Source organism: Anguilla rostrata, chromosome 10 (genome assembly GCF_018555375.3).
Source record: "Anguilla rostrata isolate EN2019 chromosome 10, ASM1855537v3, whole genome shotgun sequence".
Taxonomy (NCBI): domain Eukaryota; kingdom Metazoa; phylum Chordata; class Actinopteri; order Anguilliformes; family Anguillidae; genus Anguilla; species Anguilla rostrata.
The window spans coordinates 14,006,937-14,032,462 of record NC_057942.1 but is presented as its reverse complement, the minus strand read 5'-3'; the positions used below and the strand labels follow the sequence as shown (position 1 = coordinate 14,032,462).

Genomic DNA, 25,526 nt, shown 5'->3' with positions numbered 1-25,526 from the left:
TGCCCGGAGACATTGTGATGTTAAGACAGGGCCTTCATCAAATTTTTGGGGAAGCACAGAATTGTATAGAATGTCATTATATGCTGTAGCATTAAGATTTGACATCACTGGAACTAAGGGGCCTAGCCCAAACCATGAAAAACATCCCCAGACTAATGGGTGTCCAGACACTTTTGGTCATATAATATAATAGATTGTCACAGACACAGCCATTTAATCAGTCACACTAACAGTCTGACACAGAACCTGACACAAACTCAGGTATAGACAAGAAAACATACCGTAACATATAAACATAGACATAGCCCTGGACACAAAAACAAAGGCACTGATCCGTACAGCAAACACAGACTGACGCACAAGCGCAGGAATCTGTACTTGCATAACAGATCTTGATGTTCATTGTCTAGCCTGGAATACTGGCTTTTTTGTGTGTGTTAGATGTTCGTCCAGCATTTGTTCTTTATTCGGTGCTATTTGCTTGGTTTGTGTTGAACCTGTGTGTAGTATGTGTTTGGCGTACACCACTGTCGTTTGTGCAGCGTGCACCTGGCAGTTACCCCGTGCACATTTGGCACGCGTTCAGAGCATGGTAAGTGTGCGGACGTGTCGCGGTGTCTTGCAGAACGCTTCGCGAAGATGAAGGAGCTGAACGAAGCGCACGACAGGAAGCCGAGCCCTTTCATGCAGCACCTGATGCAGCTCTCCAACAGCACCCTGGTACGTTACCCAGGTTCACTTCTGTCTTCACTTCACAGCCTCGAGCACAGACTCAGCGTCGGAGATTTACAACAGTGTACATTTAGTTAGCCTGAGCTGAGAAACATTTGTTCCAATGGTGCAAACGTGTGGCAGTCTTGTGGCTTGTCACGTCAGCCCTTGATAACATTTCTCCTCCTCCCCAAATTCATCCCTCTGTCATCCCTCCCCTACATTTCAACTCACTGCAGAAGGTGCAGCGACTTATTGCAGTTGTCAGGATCAATCCATTCCTTCATTTGCAATGACTAGTATGTGGCTGTTCTGCCAGGGCATAATTTAAAGCAGTTATGAGGATTATTTTATCATTTAAAAATTTTACTGATTTTCATTTTTAAATAAGCTCCACTGAACATGAGACAGTATTTATTTTAATTCACAGCATGAGTCTATTATCCACATTTTGTTCTAAACCCATTGTTTCCTAAATTTGGGATAAAACCGACTTATGAATCTTTACAAGAGTACTTGTTGATCATGAAATATCCCTTTCATGGAGAATTGCGTTGTTCTAAATAAAACACTCTGGCGAGTCTCCATGGAGGTACTTTAACATATATTTATAAACAATTGAATTTCCACATTTGATCACACATCAGCATGTTTCAACGGGGTGCGTTACAGAAAATTGCGTCTTAGGCCTGGAAAGTTTAGACACCTGTGTTTTAAACAACTGCTCCCTCTGTTGGTGGCAGACGCAGGTTACAGAGGGGCTGATCCCCGATGAGCCTCAAGAGCTGACCTGGGCTCAGGTATCCGGCCTGCTCGACGTTTCCAGGCAGGCCTTGGCAGAGTCGCCGGGCGATCTGGAGCCCGCTGACGTGCTTCACCTGGTCCAGTTCCTGGCCCGCGCGGCAGAGGTCCCGACGCGCTCCAACGAGAGTCACGAGGCCGCCGCCCTCACTCGCCACTTCGTCACCGTGGCGGACAGGATAGTCAGTCAGGAACAGGCTGCCACGTGGCATGCTATCACGCAGGTAACACCTCAGACACCCCCGCCATGGTGAAACAGTCAGAACACAGCCTTGGTCAGGAAGCATGTTACATTTCCCCACTAGAGGGCAGTAAATGCAAAAGAGTGCTCCCAGTGATGAAGAATTTGACTGAAAGCAGGCGGACACCATTTTCCCTTCATTGTGTAATAAACTATACATTTTTAAATGACTGATATGAGAGACAACTCAATATGATCTTGGTAATCCACAATGTAAATACATATAAATTGTATATAAATGCATTTTAGCGTATAGTATGGTGCTTTATATGTGAAACAAATCCTTCTGTCACAGCGTTATTTTGAATAATGGAAATAGGAACAGCACTGACAGAAGGTTCTGTGTTGTTTAAAAGCAAACCATTATCTGCACAAGCCTTGAAACAAATGCATTTACAAATCATGAAAATAACAACAGACATTGCTTACATAGCAAAATATTCTTAATTCATATCAGAGACAAGGCTACATGACAAATCAGTACACACACATACAGAGAGAGAGAGAGAGACAGGGGAGGGGATAGAGAGAGAAAGGGAGAGTGAAAGTGAGAGAGAAAAAAATAGAGGACTTAATTCATACCCACTTTCAATATTACAGCAAGCCCTTACAGTATGTCTAACCTGTCATGAACAACATAACAGTTGTATCACCTCCCCCAGCCCTCTAGCATCCCTAAGGCGACAGCTGAAGAGGTCAGAAGTTTATTTGTCTGTTTTACAGGTTGTAAATGGACCAATGACAGTGGTAGAGAGCATTGACCGGATGGTGACCAATCTACAACCTCTGATGATGGCTGAGAGTGACACACTTCTGATCCAAACTGACAATATCAGTGAGCCAGACTCCTGCACACACACATACACACACACAAACAGACACACACACACACTTTCAAATATACATAAACATATACATTATGTACAGTACACATATACATGCGTATTGATAAAGCACACATGTACATATATGTGGACACACATGAGTACTCAAACACACACACACACACACACACACATATACACAGACACAGTTCTTGTAAATTTTATCACCATCATTTTTTCTCTATTTTTGCCTTCTTGCAGTATTTTTTTCCATTTAGTAAATTTTACTTCCCATATTCAGTTGTATTCCACCTAAAATGGCACAAATCATTCAACATAGTCTTAGCACTCACTGTGTATATTCCCCATGTTATCAAGTTAGTTGTATGTGTTTATCAGAATGGTTGCCCAAGCTAGCATTACAGTTGATTCTTATTGTTCTTGTGACGCTGTTGTTGACTCTAGTAGAGTAAATAATGATTTTTATGTAGCACTACTGCTTTTATGATCATACTTAACTGCATCTATATACTTTATCTGGTAAACGGCCCTGGATAAAAACATCAGCTAAATTGATGTTAAGTACATTTCTAAACAAAAGTATAATGCATTGGTTTATTCAGAGCTGACAGTCCAGCAGAAGAGTTTGGGAGATGACGCCACTGGTTCTGAATTCTGTGGACTTGACTTTGAAAATGACACCGGCCTAGACTGCATCTCAGTCCCAACCCAGGATATGCAGACTCTTCATGACTTTGGTGAGGAAGTCACAAAATGGCTATCACCGAGTCAATATACAAAGAGATGGCTCAAACATTCTATTGCCTCCAAATGCCACATTTTGTTGATTGTGTGCCTAATGTAAATAACCAGGCTTCCGGAAGGTTACCCTGATGAACACCTGGTATGGTTCCCTGCGCCCGCTGTTTCAGACACAAAGCAACGTCACCCTGTTTCCTGCCGTTACCGACGGCACTCAGAAGTAAGTGTTGGTTTGTTTAGCATTGAGTCTCAAAACAGTCCAAGGAAATCCATTATTCCTTGTACAACTGGATGCAGCTAAAAATAGCCATAGCGCCAAGATGGGGACTGAAGAAGATAATACAGGGCGAGTCGCTGAATGGTAGCAGCATTTGAAAACGTAGTTTTGTTCCCTGGCCGTAATGTTACAGTATGTTTTTAATCTCTGAATAGTCATGGCGTCAGACAGCCATTTTATTTTTTTATTTGATGAGGTGACTCAGGCTAATCTTCATTTTGAAAGACGGGCTGATGTTAGCATGTCAGGTCAGGCTGAAAGCTACTTTCCATCTGCAGACCCTGAACATGTTATCATGATGTTGGTGTAATTTTAGTCCCTGCAGATTCATACTGTTATAGTGTAGACAGTGATTGTCAGGCAGGTTTTCTCAGACCCTCACTCCTCACCTTGTGCTGTGTGTGTTGCAGGTATTTGGGGACAGTACTGGGCTCTTCTGTCATCTCCAGCACGGTGCTCGGGGACGGCCAGCCTATCAGCATGGCAGTTCGCTTCCAGCTGCAGCACAAACCTGAGGTTAGCACTTGTCGCTCTCCTCTGGTGCTCAAACGATGAAGCCCAGGGTTCATATTCAAACAAGCAGTCAAAGTACATGAAATCTGAAGACTAAATTCAGTAGAAGTCAGCGGAGAGGGCTGCTGGATGGCTCTTTTGGTTAAGGTACAAGGCTGTGGTGCATGAACGAGCCTCATGGTCTCAGATCAAATTCCGGAACGTGCCAGTGCCGACTGTAGCCAGCAACTTCATGGGGTGATGCGCAACTGGTGATCGCGTCCTGCACGGAATGGGAGGGTTCCGTTTGAAAGGGTTCCACGTTCAGCGCCATCTAGTGACTCCTGCTGGTCTGTTAGGCACCCATAGATTGCGATCAAAACCGCATATGAAAAAGGACTTCCTCCAACTCACATCTTGCTGTATGTGAGCTTAACTGCAGTATGCAGTGTCTAAAGAAGCACCTGGAGAATTGGGGATGTCTACACTGCCTGTGGGGTTCACACGATTAATACTGCTTGGACAAAGGGGTGGTTGCAGACATTTGGACATTACGAAACAGAGTGGGAATTAGCTATGTACTGGTGACAAATTTATAGGAAAAAAATGTTCATTCTGATTTATTTTTATTAAATCAGGGCTTTAGGGCTTTAATTCTGTCAAGTATTTGAAAATGTACTGACTGTTTTGTTCCTTCCCACCTTTTCCAGAGCCTTCCTGGGACAGCATATGATCCTGTTTGCGCATTTTGGGATTTCAGTCTCACGTGAGTAGCCATCAGTGCTGTCATGTAATTCACACATGGTTTCACACCTGACCTGTAAGCTACCACTTGCAGAAAGTCATTCAGTTATTTCCGATATTGATTAACGGCAATTATGACAATATATACAGCAGCAGTTTTCAGTAAAGCAAGATTGCCTACGTAATGAAATGGTTAATTCCCTGTACTCCGTGATTTCTTTTGCTCCTCCTCATTCTCCTTTTTGTTCTTGTTTTTTTTTTTTTCATCTTACTTTGCTATTGATTTTACCTTGTATTCACACATAGCATAATGGAGACACATGCAAGGCATTCTTGGTTTTCAGCGGTATTTAATGGCTGCGATTCACTGGCAGTCAGTACGTAGGTCATGGGGTCAGTACACATCAGTCAGACTCAGGTGGCCATTTACCTTGTGGCCCGCTCCTACACCTCAAGACTATAGACCTCAGATTCACTATAGTAACCTGATGGCTGCCATTTTCTCTTCATGTTTACTTCTTTGTCAAAGGTTCAGGTGGAAGAGGAGTCTCCATTGTTATAATTTTTAGTATTCATTAAAATATATTTAAATATGTAAACAATTCTTCTTGCTTCAAATCCTACATAATCGCACGCCCAAAGAGAGCCTGACCACATATTTACACTTCAGTTGAGTTTAATTATTTGTTTACTTTCACTGTGAATAAATATAACCAGGAATAAATTATTAGCTTGAAGGAAATAACTTTTGGTAGTCTTTCAACAGGTTCTCTCCCTATGTCAGCAGAGTACACATTTGCTTTGAACTTGATTCTATTTTCACACAAAAACTCACAATCACACACACACATACACACACACACACACACACTTAGTTTTCTTGCTGGTTGTCCATTGTATTCTATGATGACTATATTCTCATATTTATTCTTGGAATTTAATCCTGGAAGCTACGGTTGCAGACCAGGCATGTAAAAGTGATGTTGGGGCGGTAGGGCCAGTTTTATGAGCATGCCTCTTTGCGCGCTTAGCTATGTAGTTTTGTGCACATTGATTTGCCATACGTTCCACGCCCTCTGAAGAGTAAGAGCACCAGAGGGTGAAGCAGTAAGTTTTTCTAATGAAGAGGGGATGATCTCGCATCTCTTCAGCATAGTCTTCATTTGGTCCTTGAACCGCTTCTTCTACCCCCCTTCAGATGTAGCTGGCTATGGAGCATGGGAGAATGACATGTCTGAGTCACCTGAATTGATGGTGGTTCAAGGCGGACTCAATACTGCAATTGCCTGTCTGTTCTAGCAGCTCTGTGTGTTGCAGTCTGTCCTTCCAAGTGATTCCAAGGATCTTACATGGCAGACCTCCAAGGTTTGGTGACGAGGTGGTGGCTGTAGACAGTCTATACCTCACGTCCATACAGTAAGGTGGTTTTGGATCTCATCAACCATTGTGCCATTTTTGGATATTATGCTTTCCAGGTACTTGAAGGTAGGAACGGTGGTTGGTTGCTGCTGTGAGGGTTGAGTGGTGTGGGAGGTCGGCGACCATCTGACAGATTACTTCTGTTTTTTGGTTGTTGATAGTCAGTCCCACTCTCCTGTATGCAGTTACGGCTTCTGAGGTCATTTTGTGGGGCCTCTGGTGTGTGGGCTACCAGGGAACAATCATTGGCATACTGGAGCTCAGTTATTTCCTCTGAGGTCAACCTGTCTACTAGCTTGTATGTTAGGTGTTTTTGTTAGAGGGTCTGGCACAGTGGAGTGGCTTCTTCTTTGGTCCACTTTGACATCTTAAAAGATAGACATGCAGTAGAACTTTTGTCAGAGGACTCTCCAGGCTCTCGTAAGAAGGGTGTCTTTAGGATCAGGTGCCAGTGTTTGGATTTAGGATGCATCCAAGATGCCTTGTATTTCTTCTTATGTCAGAAGATGGTGTTTGTTATGCTGAGGTCATGTTCAGAGCACAGACTAAGAAAGTGTATGTCATTGGAGTTGACTTGGAGTTGTCCAATACTATGGATGCCAATCACTCCACCTGCCACCACAGCTTGTTTTTCTGTCAGGGTTTGCTCCCTTCGTCTTTTATCCTCCCAGACTCACCAGACAACAGAACAGTGGTTGATAGGTGCCAGGGTGTGTCCACTGGTGTGGGCCTAAACACCATATATTTGAGGCCCACTGCAGCTAAGAGTCCCCCTGCTAAATTAGCCTGTGTGGCCATTGGGAGGCCTGGCAGGAGTCTCGGTGAAGGAGAGGCTATGTACTGGCAAGGGAAGGCTTACATGCTGGTTCACCACAATGGCTAGCCACCAGCAGCAAGTTTAAAACAAGAGGGTTGCAAGCAGGTGGGAAGCATGCATGCACCTTCCCTCAAACTATGCACTACTGCACCACATGCATTGCAACACCCAGTGTGCTAACACACACGCACACACACCCATCACATCCATTCATTCATAGGAATTGTCCTTGGTCACACCAATCCTAATTTACAATCATAAAGACATCAAATTGTAACATCAAATTAAATACATATCATAGTGAAAGAGGCAGAACTGTCAGTTTGAATTATAATCAAATGAGCTTCTGTTTAGCCTGTAGAATATGTGATTGTGTCTCCTGCACAGATGGTTCTGGAACATCCAGGCTGTCCCTGAAGGGTTAAAACATGGGGGCTCCCTGCTGAAGCTGTACTAATGTGTAATGTCAGCTCAGACCCAAGTTATCTTGTGATGTTCTTTTATAGTGAACGGATAAAACCAGCCTGGCTGCAATTTCTGGTTCTCTCTTAGGCCAGAAGTTGGAGGAGGCTGGTCCACAGAGGGGTGCCAGGTCATTTCCACTGGCAAGACCTCCACCTCCTGCTACTGCAACCACACCACTAACTTTGCTCTGCTACTGCAAGTGTACGAAGTCCAGGTACCTGAGATTTTCAGCAATTTTTAAACTAGTGTCAGCAGTGTGGTTTGCCCCACACGGACATTTTCCATCTGTGTAGGATCTTTCAAGCTGTACAGGACTGCAGTTCATAAGCCAGTTTTCACTTACCATTAACTGTCCCTAACATTGAGCCCTGGTCTGGTCATTCCAGAGGAGTCCAGAGGACCAGAGTGCCCTGCAGGTCCTGACTCTCATTGGCTGTGGAGTGTCACTGTGTGGCCTCATCCTCACCTTCATCCTCTTTATGGCTGTGGGGTGAGTGTGCAGGCATCCTAGCCCCAAAGAACTTTGAGTCACACCATGATTGTCAATGCAGGCTTCCCGCCTTCTGCATGACGCACAGCGATTTTGCTGACAGACTTATCAAAATGCATTCGTTGTTCTCCTCTGTAAATGGCCTTTTTCTCTTCTCCTCTGCTTTTCCTGTGAACTGTAGTGTGCCCAAATCAGACCGGAACACGGTCCATAAGAACCTCATTGTGGCGCTGGGGACGGCTGAACTGCTCCTGATGTGCAGCGACTCCGCGTCACTCCACCAGGTGGTTCTCCATGGTGTGCAATCAAGGGCAACATGCTTATACGCATTCAATTAAAGTTTTAAGCTGATTGGACTTCCCTCTTGTCATTGTGTGTCTGTCCACTAGGAGGTGTGCCTGGTGGTGACAGCAGGGCTGCACCTGTTCTTCATGGCTTCCTTCACCTGGATGCTGGTGGAAGGCCTGCTGTTGTGGAGCAAGGTGGTGGCTGTGAATATGAACGAGGACCGCAGGATGAGGCTGTACTACCTGATTGGCTGGGGTGAGGACACAGGCACACACATGCACATACATGCATGCTTCCTCTTAGACTGTAATTTTCTTTGTCTTCAGCAGAAAATGCACCACAGTTATGTCATCCTCAGTTTAATTAAAGATGGTGCAGCCACTGAAAACAAACCTTTGTAAACAACCACATTGACAAACTAAAACTTGTAAACTAGCCAGAGTTTAGACAAGACAATTCTTTCCCTTCTACGCTCTAACAACTCCAGTACCCCTGACACAAGCAACCCATAAGTTGCATGTGTTGGGGGTACCAGGTACATGCAAACAAGCATGCTTATGCTCAAGCTTAATCACCAAAATGTAATCTTTTTTGCCATGCCCTTCACATGAGGAGATGCACTCATTTTCAAGACTGTATCTCAACCAGCTTTGAGATATGCCTGTTTAATTCTAGCCACTCTAAAGCATTTTAGTCAGTTGTTGCAACACCACATGGCCCAGCGCTATATTTGTTCAGTGGCCGGAAATGATTTTTCCATCACCCCCATTTGTTTGATTGGGCCAATGAAGTATGGTTTGCATCTAATTGTCTGCTGAGAGGCACACAAAGTTTAATTGTGAATCTATTTGGAAGTTATATTCTTTTTGGTAGAAATCACACCCACTGCCACACCCCCCTTCAACAAAAAGTATGAAAATTTTGCCACTTCTTCCTTGCCCCATGACCAGCCTTTCTAGGAAGTTTTGTGGTATTACGTGAATCCATTCGTAAGTTATATGCCTTTTTGTGAAAAGCCATGCCCACTCTCACTCCAATTGGTGTGAAAAGCTAATCAGTTCTTCCTAGCCCCAAGGCCAAGCTTCCCACAAAGCTTCATGCAAATCCATTCATAATTTTGGAGACATCCTGCTAAGACAGACAGACAGACAGACGGACAGAATCAGGCGAGAACATGACCTCTGTCGACTCCCCCTGTTGGTGGCAGTAAAAATGTAATATGCAGACAAATGGGCAGTGCTTTACTGTGGGACAACAATGGACAAGGACAGTGAGTCAGTGATGAATAAAATAAACATAAAGCTTGTAACAGTAAATAAGCACATACACACAAATACAAAGGCATACTAGCACACAATCGTGCACACAAAATGGTACATCTCTGTAAAAGTGAGGTGTACACATGAATGTGCAGTATGGTGGTGAATTTAGGTACTGATGCACAGACTAACATTAATACATCCATCAGGTCATTGGCCAAGGGAGGGAATTGGAATAATGCTGTGAGATACGAGCATGTAGCACATCACATCACTCACCAAAACACAGACAAAGATGTCTATTTATTGATGTTTATTTTTTATTCTCTCGATCTCTCTCTCTCTCTCTCTCTCTCTCTCTCGTTCATTCAGGTGTGCCAGTTGCCATTGTCAGTGTGACCTTGACAGTTTCTTTTGACAAGTACAAGGCTGACAATTACTGCTGGCTCAACGTTCAGACTGATATCATTTGGGCCTTTGTTGGCCCCGTACTTTTTGTTCTGGCGGTAAGCACCTCAGCCAAGTACGCCTTTTCTCTCCACAGTCCAACGCGATTGGTCCCTTCTGCGAGCATTGTGGTGCAGTCAATAGTGTGGTTCGTAAATGCTGCTTGAGCCCCCACAATTTAGCGCTTCACTGATGTACCTCGGCACCTTATAGGTCATGCTGGCTTCCCTGTCTTAACTGCTGCTCTGTATGGCATCACAGCATGGCACACAGCGTAGCACAATAGATACATTTTATAAACTTTAAATTCATCCAACACATGCATTTATTTTTTTAAATCATTTATGCTATGTATTGTGTCTTTACGTGAGCCTGTGACTGTTTGTCACGGCATATGTATGTGTGTGTGTACAAACATGTGACTGGCACCGTGTGTCTCCAGGTCAATGCAGTGGTACTATGTCGAGTTGTCATGGTGACAGTGTCAAGCGCTCGACGACGTGCAAAGATGCTCACGCCAAGTTCTTCTTCCCAAATACACGCATTGGACCTCACTTGGTGAGTCACAACCACGCACGCAAACATTCGCACACAGACACATTCACAGACACACACACACACACACACACACACACACACATACATATGCTTTAGTGTTAATGGAGAATGATGTAGGGAAGAATGTGATCCACAACATGCTTTTCTCTCTGTCCAAACACAGGATGGCAGGTGTCACTGTGACCTTTTGACCATCTGTGGCAGATGCACAGATGTACAGATGTACAGACAGACAGACAGACATGCAGACAGATCGTTCTCCAGGGGATTAGCCTAGGTTGTGGTAGCATTCACCAGGGTCTTGCAGGGTTACTGGGTGAACTGAGAGTTGAGCTGGTTATGTTTTCACAGGATGTATTGTATTGTAATTGATGCACCTGGCATGGAGGTGTTGTCTTCAGAGCAACATACTAGGGAGCTGATATTCCCAGGATCTGGGAGAGTGTGTGGGGTTTTATCAGACAACACCTGGGCAGTGAGGAGAGGACAGGGTCTGCTGGGACTCTCTCTCTCTCTCTGTTTCTCTCTTTCCCTGTCTGTCTTTCTCTTTCTCTCTGTCTCTCTCTCTCTCACCCACACACTATGCAGTGCATGTATTCACTCAGTAATGGAGTTGTTTACTCTCAATAAACATTTTCAATCGGAGTGTGGAGTAACAAGTGTCATTTATCCTGAAACTGTATATTTATGAACCAGAAAAGTTTGATATTGACCGTGATGGTATTTCTTTTATTAATGAAAATAAAAAGGCAGCTTTCAGCGCAAATTGTTTTGTAATGTCACATTATGTTTTTTTCTTTTTAATAATAAAAATCTTGAGAGTGGATGGCTGTATGTCTTTACCAACACCATCGCAAGACCCCCCCCCCCACCCCCTTCCAAAGGAATCCAAAGGAGTTTTCAGGATAAAAAGTATAACTTAGTCTAAAATAAATGAAATGGGAGGGAGGAGATTGAACTGCTCATTTTGTCCTTGTACACACAGTTGAATGTTGAAAACTCAATCTCCTAGCCCCAGGTGCAGTGTGTCTGCAACAATACAGATGTTAACAAAGACAACCTCCTTGCCTCCTCTTCACAAAGACCTTTATTTATATAGCTATTTGCTAGATGATTCTAAAGAATGGTCGTGATTGAAAGAAAACGCAGCAAGGCTGCAGTAGCCTGAACTGTGTGGCTCCGAGTTGCTGAATGAGCCAGGCGTAGACTTAAAGAACATTTTACATTTTCAGACTGTACTTTTCTCTAGTGGAAGATGCAGACTGCAGCTGACGTGTTCCATCACACCTTCAAAATGCCTCTCATGCCTAATGCCGATTCAATTGAATAATTAATCGCTGCAAAATAACATATTTTGCTAACAATTGACGGATAAAAAACATAACAGTTAAAATCCCGGATTCCGGCAGAAATGACCTCCAAGCTGTGCAAAGCATTCAATTATTGTGTAGATTTTACTACTGGGTTTTGGCTATCTGGACAATTTGCTTAAAGGTAGGAAGTTATTTCGCATCAAATGATGTGCACGGTCTATGAAGCGAAATGTCCTATAAGTGTGTGGCTAAGGCTAAGTGATTTAATAATATAACCACACAGAGTATTTGGGCTAACACGTGGGCCTGGGTTCTTGGGTCTGCAGGGCAGCGACCCGGCCCGTTCTGATCTTGTTACCAGTTCTGGGCCTTACCTGGCTGTGTGGAGTTCTGGTGCACCTGTCCACAGTCCTGGCCTACCTGTTCATCGCACTCAACGCCTTCCAGGTGAGTTCTGCCCCTTCGCCCCCACCCCCACCCCCAACCTCATTCGCTTCACCATCTTAACACACAGGATGTTAGAAAACACACCCTTAAAACATTTATTCTCAGTTTCCCTGGCGGACAAGCGATAGAGACAGACAGAGAGAAGGTGAGAGACAGAGACAGAGAGAATGGGGTGAGGAGGATACGCAGAGAGGAGAATAAGAATGAGAAAAGGAGAGAGACTGATGAGGGACAGAGAGAAAGAGAGAGGTGAGAGAGGGGGAGGGAGAGAGTAGAAGAGATTTGGAGGGGGCTGCTGGTCCTGTTCTGTATGTGTGCGCGTCTGTGTGCAGGGACTTGGGTGGGTGGGGGTGTGTTTTGATAAGTGGAAGTGCAGTGCGGGGGATGGAGCAGCCGTGCGCTTTGAAGGACAGGTCATGGCTGGGCTCCAGGGCTGCCAGTCCGCCGGCCAGATTTACCTCCACCTCCTTATCGGGCCGCCGATAAAGCCGGCCGCGATACGGCGTAAATCAGGTGTGTCCCGAGTGGACTTCCTCCAGATCCGGCTCTCTCTCCGCCCAGGAGTTTACAGCTCCGCGGCTTTTAATTAATAAGAATCACCTGGCCCCAGATTGACCCCTAGCATGGTGCTTGTTAATTTAGATTTACTGTGAAGGTCCTGGAGAAAGAAAGAAAGAAGAGATAAATGCATAAATTTGTCTGAGGGAGGATACCTCACCCGTATAATAAGTGAGTGGAAGGAAGCCATAGGAGAGGCTGATCTTAGAAGTCGAGCACCAGCCCACACCCTCTATGGTCATTACGTTTGGCCCACTTCAGAGCTCACAAGCAACAGCCAACGGCTCCCCAACCAGCCAGGAACCCAACTAAACCTCTGTAATGGAGGAAAAGTAGTTCAATTCTAAAAAGATAACCGTAAGGATGCCATGAAATCTACCATTTTGTAGAGACGCAGCAGATGCAGTAACTGCTTACGTGCACTAGAGGGCAGTGGTGAACATTTAAAAATCTGGATGGCAACTATGCAAATCAGCAGCACTCATACGTATTTTTTTTATAACAATGGGCACAGTTAAACCTGACACCTTTTCAAGAAACCAAAAAGGACCAATTTATTTCCCACATTTTTTGGCACACTAACACAACGGATTGTTTTCCTTATTATTTAGTTATCAAACAGAATAAATGACTGACAGGTTGTGTCTGATATTTCAGTAAATGGCTCAAATATTAATATTTTTTGTGTAGTGCTTTGTGCATTACATTTACGGCATTACATACACACCATTTTATCACTAAATTAATCTTATTAATTTAGTGATAAAATTCAGCATATTTGCAACATTTATGGATGCTCCTCTATTAAAAATGCAAAATGACTCTTAATTCCTGTGTTTGGGCACATGCTTGGTATTGGTAGTGTTAAGGTAACTTTTGGTATGTACAATGCAAAACTTATACTAATAATTCCATAAATAAGATCTTTTTAATGGAGGTCTAATGATGATAACAATGATAATGGTCTGCAGGGTGTTGGTAACTATCCACGATTTTGTGCCCACATCAACAACTGCATCTTTATGCAGAATTCTGGGGCAAGGTTTGTGGCTTTGTGTGAGCAGTCTGTGTGTCACCTGGCACCTTTCTCTATCACTTTGGCTGTTTGACTGCTAAATGGTAGGTTACTGGGTTTAGGGGGTGAAATATTGCCAAGCGGCACCTCTTGATTTGGTCTTCATTGAGAAAACTGCTTGGGATTGAACCTACATCGAAAACAGCATCACTACCTTGTTACCTAAAAAGAGATCCATAGAAATATAGTGTATAAATTTTAATCCGCTCTGGGTTACAACTGTGGATGGAAGACATCAATAAATTGTTGACTAGTTTTTTGGTCCAAGTAAGTTTTCTCTGAACTAGGAATGGCCCTTGAAGTTCAGAGATCCTCCTTTAATCATCAAAGGAAAAAAACGCCTTTTTGTCAACCGTAAAACAATTTATGTGTTAAACCTGCCACTCTCTTGTTTTCTCTCCCCTCTTCTGCAGGGCCTGTATATCTTTCTAGTGTACGCTGTTTACAACAGTGAGGTAGGTTACTGATGCATAATCTGCTCTCTACTGAACGCGATTGAAAGGAGCTTGTGCTCCTTCATACCATTTCCACCGTATTTTTTGGGATTTCAAGGGGCTGAACGTGAATCCAGGCCTCCTGAACCTGCAGGATGTAGCCATGTTTTCGGGTCTCTCTGCCCCCCTTTTCTCACAAGCCGTACAGAAGTAGAAAACACTTTCAGATGCTGAGCTTTCCTTTGAGACACCAATTCAGTTTAACCTGAGCAGAGCAAAACTGCCTTCAGTTTACCTGCAAAGAAACTAGACCAACACTTGCCAACATTTAATTGTGAGCTAAAGTTATGGAACGTTCAGTACAGAACAGCAATGTGAATTTCTGTGATGCAGCCCGACGCCTTCTGTCCACAGTACACAATGCGAAATACCTGAACCACTGTGAATTCTGTTTGTTTGTCTGGAAAGGTGAGGAATGCCATAAGAAGGATCAAAGAAAAGAGGAAGGCATTGTCCTTTACGGTAAGTCTGCTCTCCGCCTAGAAGAAAGCAGCTCTTCAAGTGTGTCTGTGTAAAGTGGTATGTCTGAAGGAATGCCAGTGAGGTAACTTTCATTTTTTGCAGAATAGACTACCAGCACATCCGTCTGCCACGTACCCACCTCCACCATGCTATTTTCCTTTCCTCCATGCTCTCAGTACAATTCTGTAGGAGCCAAGATATGCCAGTTTTTTTATAAAAAGTTCTTTGTGATGCACCAGGTACTTTTACATAAATTGAGGCCTTGAATCAGTGACACAGTCCTTAGTCATGTTTTGGGGCTTAATGTTAAACTCCCAATGTAATACTCATAACGATAATTCCTTATTATGGAAGAACCTCTTGTGCATCATTGTTCAACATGCAAAAAAAAACATTTACAAAAAAGAAATAAATAATAACGTGAAATGGAAAAATAATTTCTTTTGATTTTCACACTGATAATTAAACCAACTTTTCAGTGGATATAATACAATTTCAGTCCAAAAGGTGAAAAAATCAGGCTATGGTTAAACTGTCATGAATATCTGAATTACCTTTGAATTGGTTATGAGCCCCAGACAAAGAGAGTCAGACAGACTGGATTTGATTTTTTATTTTATTTTATTGAGCCAGATATATGACAGTGTAAACGTAGCCTAGGACAGCAAAATGGATAAAGAACAGAGTAAATCATTTGAGTAAAATGTTTTTGCTGGATTACTATTGTGCTTCTTCCTGATCTCAGACATTGAGATTGATGCATTGGACAGGATCTGGTCAGTGAGACTCAACAAGTGAGTGAGGCCTGTCATTCAGGGCATGTCATTCCCCCCCTGTCTTTTCAGAACTGCTCCCAGCCAATCGGCTTCCTTCCATCGCAGAGGACGACCACGGCCTCCTGGACCCGGTGTGTTCCGGCGCTGTCCAGCCCAGAGACCAGCGATACCTCCGCGCCAGGCCGCACCTCCTGCGGGTCCCTGGTCATTAAAAACGGTGGGTAGGGTGGTGTGCGGCAGAACGGGGGCCTTTCGTCTGACCTCACGTATTCAACCTGTGCACCAGCGCTGACGCACAGAGCGATTCATCTCAATATTATCGATTCTGTCTTTTCAGAGAGTTTCAGGAAAGAGAGCTTTGTGAGTTTCTCCCTGAAACCAGCCGCAGAAAATCAGGTATGCTTTAAGAGAGAGATAAGAGGTTTCTGATGTACAGAAAACATGGTAAACCACATGGCAGAACCTGTGTCATTGATTCTATGTTACTCACTTATATAACTGAAGTCCTGGTACACATGAGCCAAACCAGGTTTTCCGTTAAACTGTGAACACATAATCCACTAAATGTGCACTTACTGAATGTCACTGTGACAATGTCAGCGTCATTTCCTGTCCCTTCAGTATAATCCTTCAGTATCAGCACATATCGTTCCTAATATATATAAACATATCGTATTGCAGGGAGAAAGTGATAAGAATGATGATGATGACGATGATGATGAATGAATGAATAATGATGACCACAGAAATTATTGTGATGATGATGGTGGTGATGCAGCTTTTGATGAATACAGTGATGAACATGAGTTTTCACAGTAGGAAATCTGGCTCCTGCAGGTGTTAAAGAATCATATCATCTTGCAGAGTTAGAGAATGACCATCATCGTTAATAGTGATGATGCTAACGGTAAAACATAATGGTGACGATCATGCCGAAAACGATGGTGATGACAACGATGATGGTGGGGATGGTGATGAGGATAATGACGGTGAAGAGTATGATGATTTGGATGAATAGGGTAAAGACAGTGGTAGTAAGGATGAAGTTAGTGAGGATGATCCTGGTGATGATGATGGTGATGATGATCATGTATAGGAGAATGATGGTGGAGGAGGGAGGGAGGGAATGATCCTGAATTGATGCCAGAGTTGCAACTGTGCTTGTGAACAGACATTTAGCAGTTCAATTCTATTTTGTCTGCGTATCTGTGCACAGTCATTTTACCATTCCTACACAAACTCAGGCATGCAGTCTGAAAAGGAAGCAGACATTACACAGCCTCCAAAACGCTCGGAGAGCAATTTCAAAAAATACCAAAGAAATACCAGAATTCCAAGGCACGTTGCAAGGTGAAGGGGGGTGTGGGGGTGTGCAGGAGATGCAGTTACAATTGTTAAATAAACTCTAGGTACAAGTCTTCTGAAATTTGCCAACACATTTAGTTTTAGTCTCCTCAAAGGCTATAAGCCCTTCTTAAATGTAATTACCTTATTTACAAAAAGGCCTAAAATAACATATTATAGCTGGGGGTGTCCTAAAAATCTAAAGTTTTGGATGGCTACTGTTATCTACAATAATGAACCAAAATCATGTTGGTAGCTGGGAACTGTGGGCAGATTAAGTTGCACGTCATGAATTCCAGTATTGCCTGTTATCTCCAAGGTAAAAGTACCGCTTTTTTTTTTATCTCAGAACACATTAACTTAAATTAACACATAAAATAACACTAAATTAAACACTTAAGTGAAATGGCATGTTTTTAAACACCACCGACTTGGAGAACAGGATTATGAACTTGCACAATAAATATAGACTTCTTGCAATGTTACATTTTACGTTTAAAAAAACTATTTTTTTCAATCCAATACAAATGTTAATTTATATTGTGCTTTCTGAAGGTGCGGGATCAGGATTCAATCAGTGTTCCTTAACATTGACTAACAAATAAGAGCTTTGCTTTGCAATGCCAGGTATTTATGATTTAAAATGACTCTCATCTTCCTCCAAACCCCACTTATCTAAAGTTAAGTTGCAGGTTTTTATCTGAAGATGTGGAACAGATGATGACAAACCAAAAACAATAAAATAAAATAACAATTTTTAAAATCCCACCTCCAGTTTGGAGACTATCTTCATCGGTCTCCGCCCTCTCTAGTTAGTCTGGCAAGCGAAGTCAATTTCTAAACCAGAAAACCAATATGACACGACACAAAGTACTCATTCACTCATTCAGAACAAACCTTTCCTCTTTCCCTACAAGTCTGTGTTGTGTTGGTGAGCTTTTATTTGTCAGTTTTGATTGCAGGCTATAGTTAATATGTTCCAATGGTGAGATATTTGTTTGGAGTTATGCCCTGTTGTCCTGGGAGCTGCTTGCTGCCTTGCCAGTCAGTGGGGTAGAGTCACGTTGTGGGAGTGTATACCAACCTTAGAGGTAGTGTTGTGGATGTGCGGCTGAGATGAATCAACAGGCACCCAATTAGGATGTTGAACACGTGATTAAGGTCTTTCTCCTTTTCTCCTTAAACTTAACATAATCATCATCGTCATTTGTTTTGTCCTTTAATTCTTCATTATCTGCCAAATGGTTCGTTTTTTTGGGTCTATTGATTCACTTTGGTCTTTAATTTGATCAACTAAAATGTTTTGTTACCTCTTTTTTGGCATTGTTTGCATTATAGCACAATCAGCACAATGTTAAGCACAAACTATTCTGCATGGCCTGCATAGCTATTTCTGACATAATGTGGTGTAAGTGGATAAATAATCCTTCTAAACATGAAAACCACATAATTAAGAAAAAATTGAACAGCTTGTTAAAATTCTTGGACTGCAGTTGTTGGAGTGAAAATCAGCATGCACAGTGGTCCCCCTGGGCTGAGTTTAGGAACTACTGTTCTAAATATAAGCCTACACCACAGCTGCCCAACCCTGTTACTGGGGATCTACCATCCTGTTGGTTTTCATTTCAACCCTAATTTGGAACACTTGATTCTACTAATTAGCAGCTCAATGAGATCTCTAGCTGTTGAATGAGGGGTGCTTTTTTTGGTTTGACTGAAAACCTACGGGAAGGTGGATCTCCAGGAACATGGTTAGGCAGCCCTGGCCAACACAATAAAATTTTTTAAAACAAATAGCAGTTTAATAGGAATAATTTAGGACTTTAAGCTTACATTATTGAAGCATTATTCATTCATGCTTTCATTAAATAATTTGGTAAAAGTATAGACTCCGCAGTTATTCTCAGTTCATGTAGCTGTCATCAGGATGTAAGCTGAGTTGGTATGGGTATTGAACAAATCCATCTCTATGGGAAATGTTCATTAAATGTGAAATATCCTTAATCGCACACAAAAAACTGCCTGCGCTAACAGAACAGAAAATGAACTATCCCTTTAAAGAGCTTCGGTGCTGCTGGATCCAGATGGACCCCTGGCAGCTGGAGAACAGGGCTGTTTACCATTCTGCCCACCTTGTGCCAGCACTTTGGCATGGAGAGCAGAATCAGATAGAAGGGAGAGATCAAAACAAATCGGAGGGAAAATGTTTCTCATCTGCTGAGGAAAACCTCAGCCAGCCAAGCAGCGGATGTACGTCTAATCCAAATGATATTGGTGGGATGGCACAGGAGCATTATCGTGTTCCACCTTAATCCAGAAAGTGTATCATGTTTTGTGCCCTCACCTCGCTCGCTCTCTCTCTCTCTCTCTCTCTCCGTCTCTCCCTTTCTCTCGCTGTCTCTCTGTCTGTCTGTCTGTTTAACATTATTTATTTTACATTTACATTTGTTATGTGTCTGTTTCTTTCTTTCTTGTATTTTAACATTCCCTTGCTTAGAGCCATTCACACATACAGTGACATGTCAACTGTAAAAAAAAAAAAAAAAAAAAAAGACAAAATTGCGTCCTTAAAAAAAACCTTCCAGTTACTTCAACAACATCTTACATACATGAGAGAGCAATAAAATATAAATGAAAGTACTTCGTTAAATTCATCATTGAGCACTCATGGGCTTCCAGTTGTCATCAGTGAAAACATCATGTTTGCTTCCTTTCCAAAATGTGCAAGTTCTCCTGTTGAGCGTGTGTAAAGGTAATGTGGAAAAATAGCCTCTGGCCTGCAGGTGAGCACATCAGTGTGCTTCGGTTTGCACAGCAAACTAAATTAAGGGTGCAATATACAGGGGGGCAGTGTGTCATAGGATGCAGTACCTCATTTGAGGATCCACAGTAGTCTACCAACTACCACAGCCTACAGCACAAACCCTGCATTCCTTTGTCCACAGACTTTTATAGGAACAGTAAAGCAGGTAATGACATGTGCTGACCGGTGACCTGGGGAGGAGGGAGGAGGGGGGCTGTTCTCTTACCAAAAATATTTATGCATGAATTAGGGAGTAAGGGGTGAGGACCTTTTTAATGATAGGGGTGCAGGGGGATCTGTTTCTGCGTGCACAAACTTGAGATAATCAACATTTAAACTAAGCAAACTAAAATGTAACATTTATCTGTTGACACCGTGTGAATGATCCCACAAAGTTATGTTCTGCTGTCATTGCTATGGGGACAGTGTGGGTCTGATGGGTGGGGGCCTGTTGGGTGTGTTGTGGCAGAGAGATAATTGAATTCACAGCCAAAAGTATTGCCAATTACTTAAAATTACTGAATTTCAATTTTAAATCTCAAAAAGCTTAACATAAACTGGATATTTCAAAAAATAAAACTTCAATAGAATAGAATAGAATACTGTATTTTTCCCTGGGGAGAACTTTGCATTACGGAGAAGATGTTTTGGATGATATAATGCAAACTGTTCTGCAGAATGGCAGAGGTTTTTGTAGAATGATGCATAATTAGCTATCAATTGACTGGAGGGTCACCACTGCACAAGGAGATGGAGAAGATCTGGCCAAATGGGTAACATCGTGCCCAAATATAGGATGCCAATGTGGTCAGGATTCTATTTATGGGGACTATGAGATTTGGATATTAACTGCAAAAACAAACCTGTTTCAGTTAACTTTCTGAATTTTCTTTTCACAGACTTAGTGAAAAGACCTGCTGGCGTGGGTAGATGTAATATGTCTGACCTTAATGATACTCAAATGTTCATTTGTCTCCATGAATAGACAGGCCATTAAGTACCCAATAGTTGATTTGGTGTGCTAGGCGCTTAACATGAATAGATGAGCAGTTCATTGTCTTAGCTGTCAATGATGTCTCAAAAGCCATCCTTCCTCTTGGAAGGACATGCAAAATCAAAAAAATATATATATTTTATGAAAGGATTTACTATCAGAAAGTAAGAAATTACCTGGTTGCATGATTTTCACAAAGAACAGCAAATAAACTAGAAAACAAGAAAACAAAAGAATAAACTACACAACGTTTGTATAGCAGGTTTCTTTGTTGGTTCTGGTTGCTTCAGATGTAAAAGCGCAGCAGTAAGGATCATTTACATTTATATTCTTGGTTGTTTTGAAATTGTATTGTCACTGCAAATTTCTGTAAATGTAGCTCCTACTAGCACACAGCTGAAAATCTTTTGTTGAAATTACAAAACTTATGTATAACGAAAACAAATGGAAACAAAAGGTATTTGAGGGGAAAACACTCTTATGAATTATAGTTCTTTGTTTTTTCTTTGACTTCCTTTTCTGATTACTACATTTGACTAAGTTGATACGACTTCAGGGTGAGAACAGTAGCTGTAGACCTTTTTCAGTTTGATAAAGCTGTAATTGCAGTTAATGACCTTGTGAAGGATCTGCTCTAATGCCCATCCCTGTTATATGATTATCCCCGAGCACAGGTTTTTAAGGGGGAGGATGTAATCCAGTAAGCCTAGATGTTGATCGAAATTCAAAACATCACCGGTCCTCCCTGTTCGTCCCTATAACCCAAGCCACCCTGCTCTCACCCTGCTCGTCTCAAATGTTTTTTTTTAATATTATGATTATAAGCATCCAGTTAGGTTGATTCATCTTGTACGGACAGAAAAATATGTGCCATACATCAGTAACCTACATGATTTCACTAGAAACCTGAGAAATAATCACTGCAGCAGTAGTTTTCTCCTATTCAACAAGCTGGCTTTCAGAACTGAAAACTGACAAATACATTTTGCCTAACAAAAGTGGAAAAACCAGGCATTTGAAATATTTTCATATTGTAGCAATTTCCCACATACTTTCACGGAATCAAATTTTCACTAAATAACAAAGTAACATTTCCCTGAGCAACATAGAAATGATCTCTGTCGGGACAGTTACATAAACAGCTAGTTTTTAAGTTTTTTTTTGTTAGCTGTGTTCATGTCTCACAGTTATGCACAGTCTCGTGGTTGTGTTTATTCATCAAAGAACATACATTAAAAATGAATTTTAAAAAAACATCTCCCAGATAGATTTGCCCCCCTTTAAAAACACTGCATTAGCACCACAACGGCAAATTCCTTCATAGCCGAAGAGCAACGTGTTGTGAAAGGCTCCATTACAAACCTCTGTGAACCATTACTTATATCAAAGCAAAGGTGAGACTGAATAGTTTTCATTTTCACATTTATTTCCCTTGCAAACAAAATGTATTTTCTTTGTTTCTTTGCTGTCATTTTTTGTTCAATACCACTATTTGAAATAACCAAACAAAATTCAGCTAAGTTTCATTAACTCTAGCCATGCGGCTGATGAGATGAATGTACGCTCAATAGAGAAACGATGGCGAAGCCAACCAGTCCCTGCTCTCTCGTGTATGTTGTTTTTGGATTCGTTTATAAAGCTGAATATATAGGCTACCGAAGCAATTCAGGTGAAGTACATTGCTCAAGGGCAAAATGGATCCTAGCTGAGAATTAAACCCAGGTTACGAGCCCAGCTCTTTAACCATCATACACTACACTGACGCAGCTATGTTGTGTAGACTGCAGCAGGTCTCAAAGAATGCATTTTCTGAGGACTGTACACCTATTGTAATGTAGCAACAGACCAGTCCAGACATCTGCAACACATTTTTTAACATTCCAAAGTTTTGTGCAATCATTGGCCAAGCCAATGCCAAATGCACAAATAAAATAAAGTTGTCAGTGTGTTCTGGGCTCAATGTACGGAGTAAGTGGCCATGATGGACACTGTCTCCAAATAGCCACCGTAAATGCAAAAAATAGGCTCTCTATGGCATCCCATTATGTATTCAACCTGATTGCTGTGACTTTTTAAAAAATCACATAAGAATTAGTGCACCTGCGCACATTTAACAAATGCTACCTTACACTATTAGCAGGTGAGGAGCCGGTCTCCCAAGTTTCCTGTGTTCCTTGTGTGTCTCTTACAACTTATTACAATTGCAAGGTTGTCACTGTGATATATGAAAGCTGTTTGTTAGGCTACATTTACAAACAGTGTACTTGCATTAACCTCCCCTTCTCTCTCTCTCTCTTTCACACACCAGGTGGTTCAATTGACAGCCTTCAAGCCATCAGGTAACACATGTTTTGGACTGGTCTGAATCAATGTCGTTGGCCAATAATGCAACATTAAAATATGTATTCAAAACCTGATGCTCCAAGGTCCCAGGTATATTTAAGCAGGCTTTAATACTTCCCAGAGGCAAACCTATGCCACTCAAATGAAACCTGAGGAGACATAATTGCTCATTACTTCCCATTACTGAAGACTGAATGGTCATTGTCATCAGAATATATTAATGTGGGGCATGTTTTAAGCAGTTTACTCTCACATTTTTTGATAATGCAACCGACTTTGCTTTCTTTGCGTGGTGTGGGGGCACAAAGTAACAGCCAAAACAAACAACTATACACCTGTTGACAGTATTTAGTGGGGCCAGCCACTTAGCAAGTTCAAATATATGATTAGGTTGCCTACTTTCACTTATGTTTTGAGTAGGTAGACAGAGTAAATCTGGCTGTGATCTTTAGTTCTCTAAAAGTGATGTTTGCTCTTGTCTCTCTTGGCCCATCAGGAACATCCTCAGTAGATAAATTCAGCCATCCAAAACAGTGTGGCATTCAGATCTTGGCAAACTAGGATATCTGGAAGGGATATATATAAAGTGAACCTTTCCATCAGTTTCATAAGGAGGGGTCTGGCACAAACATTGAATGTTATTTTATGTGCATTATTTGCTCAGATTCAGCTTACGGTATTAAATCTACTTGAACATTGGGGCTGAAAAAAAAAACGTAAGGCAAATTGAAACTTTTCCATTTTTCTCTTGCTTGTGGTACCCTTCAGTACAATTAATCTAAGACTCATTATTCTCAAATGAACTTTGAATGAATTACATTTTGCTGATATTGAGAAAGGCATGAGCTCCCCAAGTGCAGATAGATTTCATTTTCTGAGCAAAGCAAATCAACGCATCACTGTTTGCGGCAATCCGTTTGTTGACCTAAAAGGTACACTGTGTCTATAGGAAATGATTGAAAGCATGAATTCTATAGGTTGAATGGTTCGAAGGGCATTGCTGTCATTTTATGTTTTTCTGTGCTTGTGGGTAGAGGGGATGGGGGCTGGGGGGACACTGAACCGGGGCCTCTCCTCAATGCATATTCAATCTATAAAGTCCCTAAGGGGTGGGGCTGGGGTGTTTAAAGTTTTCCAGCGTGATTAGTGTCTGCGCGTCGTGGAGTGCGATCAGCATTGTGGCAGACTCCCTTTATGTCAAACGACCAATTAATGGCTTTAAAGTGGCACTTGAGGCACTGTGTGGCGACAGGACTGCGGCGCTGGGAACACGCTGAAAAGCTTAATTTCCTCCGTCGGAGGAGAAGCACATTCAGTCCGCCGCACATCAGCCACTCAAACACCTGCTCCCCCTGTGGGACTGACTACGCTTTCTCCCTCCAGTTCACAGAAACACAAATACTCGGCAATGAAAGGGAGCTTTTCTGATTAATTGCTTGGAGGCTGGCTCTCTCTCTCTCTCTCTCTCTCTCTCTCTCTGCTGGATTCAATATTGAACGTCAGCTGTGTTTTATTATTTATTTACTTTTATAAAATGTAGGCTCCTGTTTTGTTTTGTTTCTCTGAGAGACAGCTGTGGTATTTCAGCAACTCTCTCTCTCTTTCTGTGTGTGTGTGCATGTATATGTGTGAAAAAGAAATAAAAGAAAGGCGGTTTTTCAGTGTACTTTATTTTTGCATGAATCTGCTTGTACGTGTGTGTGTGGGGGGTTGCTGTTTATAAATATCTGTGTCTGTTCCTCCACAGGTTGCTAACTCACTGAAGTCCACTGAAGATAGAAAGACGTGCTCTATGAAGGACAGGATGACAGACACATGCAGTACATGCTCCCAATCACACATAAATGAATACCATACAACTATAGAATGGTCATTGGTTATATGTCAGTACACACAGTGTGTATTAGGGATATTAAGGAGAGAGAGGGTGACTCTATCAACTGCCCCCCCCCCCCTTATCTCCCATGATTCTCTGCAATTTGCAGTTCCCAGGGTTAAGACTCACCTGTTGTTTGGGAAATGGACGTTCCACAGAGCCAACGATTTTAAACACTGGCTTCAATCTCCAAACATCACAGCAATTCCTGTTCAGTACCAATTCATGGGAAAAAAAGAACTGCGCCTTCAACTTTTTATTTGTATGCTTGTTTTGGTATATTTGTTGTGAGAGTCATGTACAGTAGTATTGTTGCAATTAAACAAATCAATCTTCCCATCTCTGTTTGAAAATCATGTCTTTTTAGGATATGACCAGACAATATGATCATGTTGTCAGCATATGTGTTTGTCAGTCAGATATGCAATTAAATCTCAATCACTAGA

The 25,526-nt window shown here is 42.1% G+C and overlaps 1 protein-coding gene across 4 annotated transcripts in view; it reads left to right on the top strand.

Annotated features, from left to right (window-relative positions):
• The window catches only part of adgrd2 (adhesion G protein-coupled receptor D2), a 42,152-nt gene extending 16,626 nt beyond the window's left edge, over window positions 1–25,526 (top strand). For all 4 annotated transcript variants that reach the window (XM_064354306.1, XM_064354308.1, XM_064354309.1 and 1 more), the window contains 20 exons: window positions 626–720; window positions 1,455–1,736; window positions 2,477–2,588; window positions 3,201–3,335; window positions 3,451–3,559; window positions 4,027–4,132; window positions 4,819–4,874; window positions 7,641–7,767; window positions 7,940–8,043; window positions 8,225–8,327; window positions 8,433–8,586; window positions 9,963–10,096; window positions 10,480–10,595; window positions 12,235–12,355; window positions 14,402–14,443; window positions 14,891–14,944; window positions 15,790–15,937; window positions 16,058–16,116; window positions 23,170–23,200; window positions 24,952–25,526. In XM_064354306.1, coding sequence (XP_064210376.1) covers window positions 626–720; window positions 1,455–1,736; window positions 2,477–2,588; window positions 3,201–3,335; window positions 3,451–3,559; window positions 4,027–4,132; window positions 4,819–4,874; window positions 7,641–7,767; window positions 7,940–8,043; window positions 8,225–8,327; window positions 8,433–8,586; window positions 9,963–10,096; window positions 10,480–10,595; window positions 12,235–12,355; window positions 14,402–14,443; window positions 14,891–14,944; window positions 15,790–15,937; window positions 16,058–16,116; window positions 23,170–23,200; window positions 24,952–24,959 — 2,096 coding nt within the window. In that variant the 3' untranslated portion in view covers window positions 24,960–25,526. The remainder of the gene's footprint in view (window positions 1–625; window positions 721–1,454; window positions 1,737–2,476; window positions 2,589–3,200; window positions 3,336–3,450; window positions 3,560–4,026; window positions 4,133–4,818; window positions 4,875–7,640; window positions 7,768–7,939; window positions 8,044–8,224; window positions 8,328–8,432; window positions 8,587–9,962; window positions 10,097–10,479; window positions 10,596–12,234; window positions 12,356–14,401; window positions 14,444–14,890; window positions 14,945–15,789; window positions 15,938–16,057; window positions 16,117–23,169; window positions 23,201–24,951) is intronic.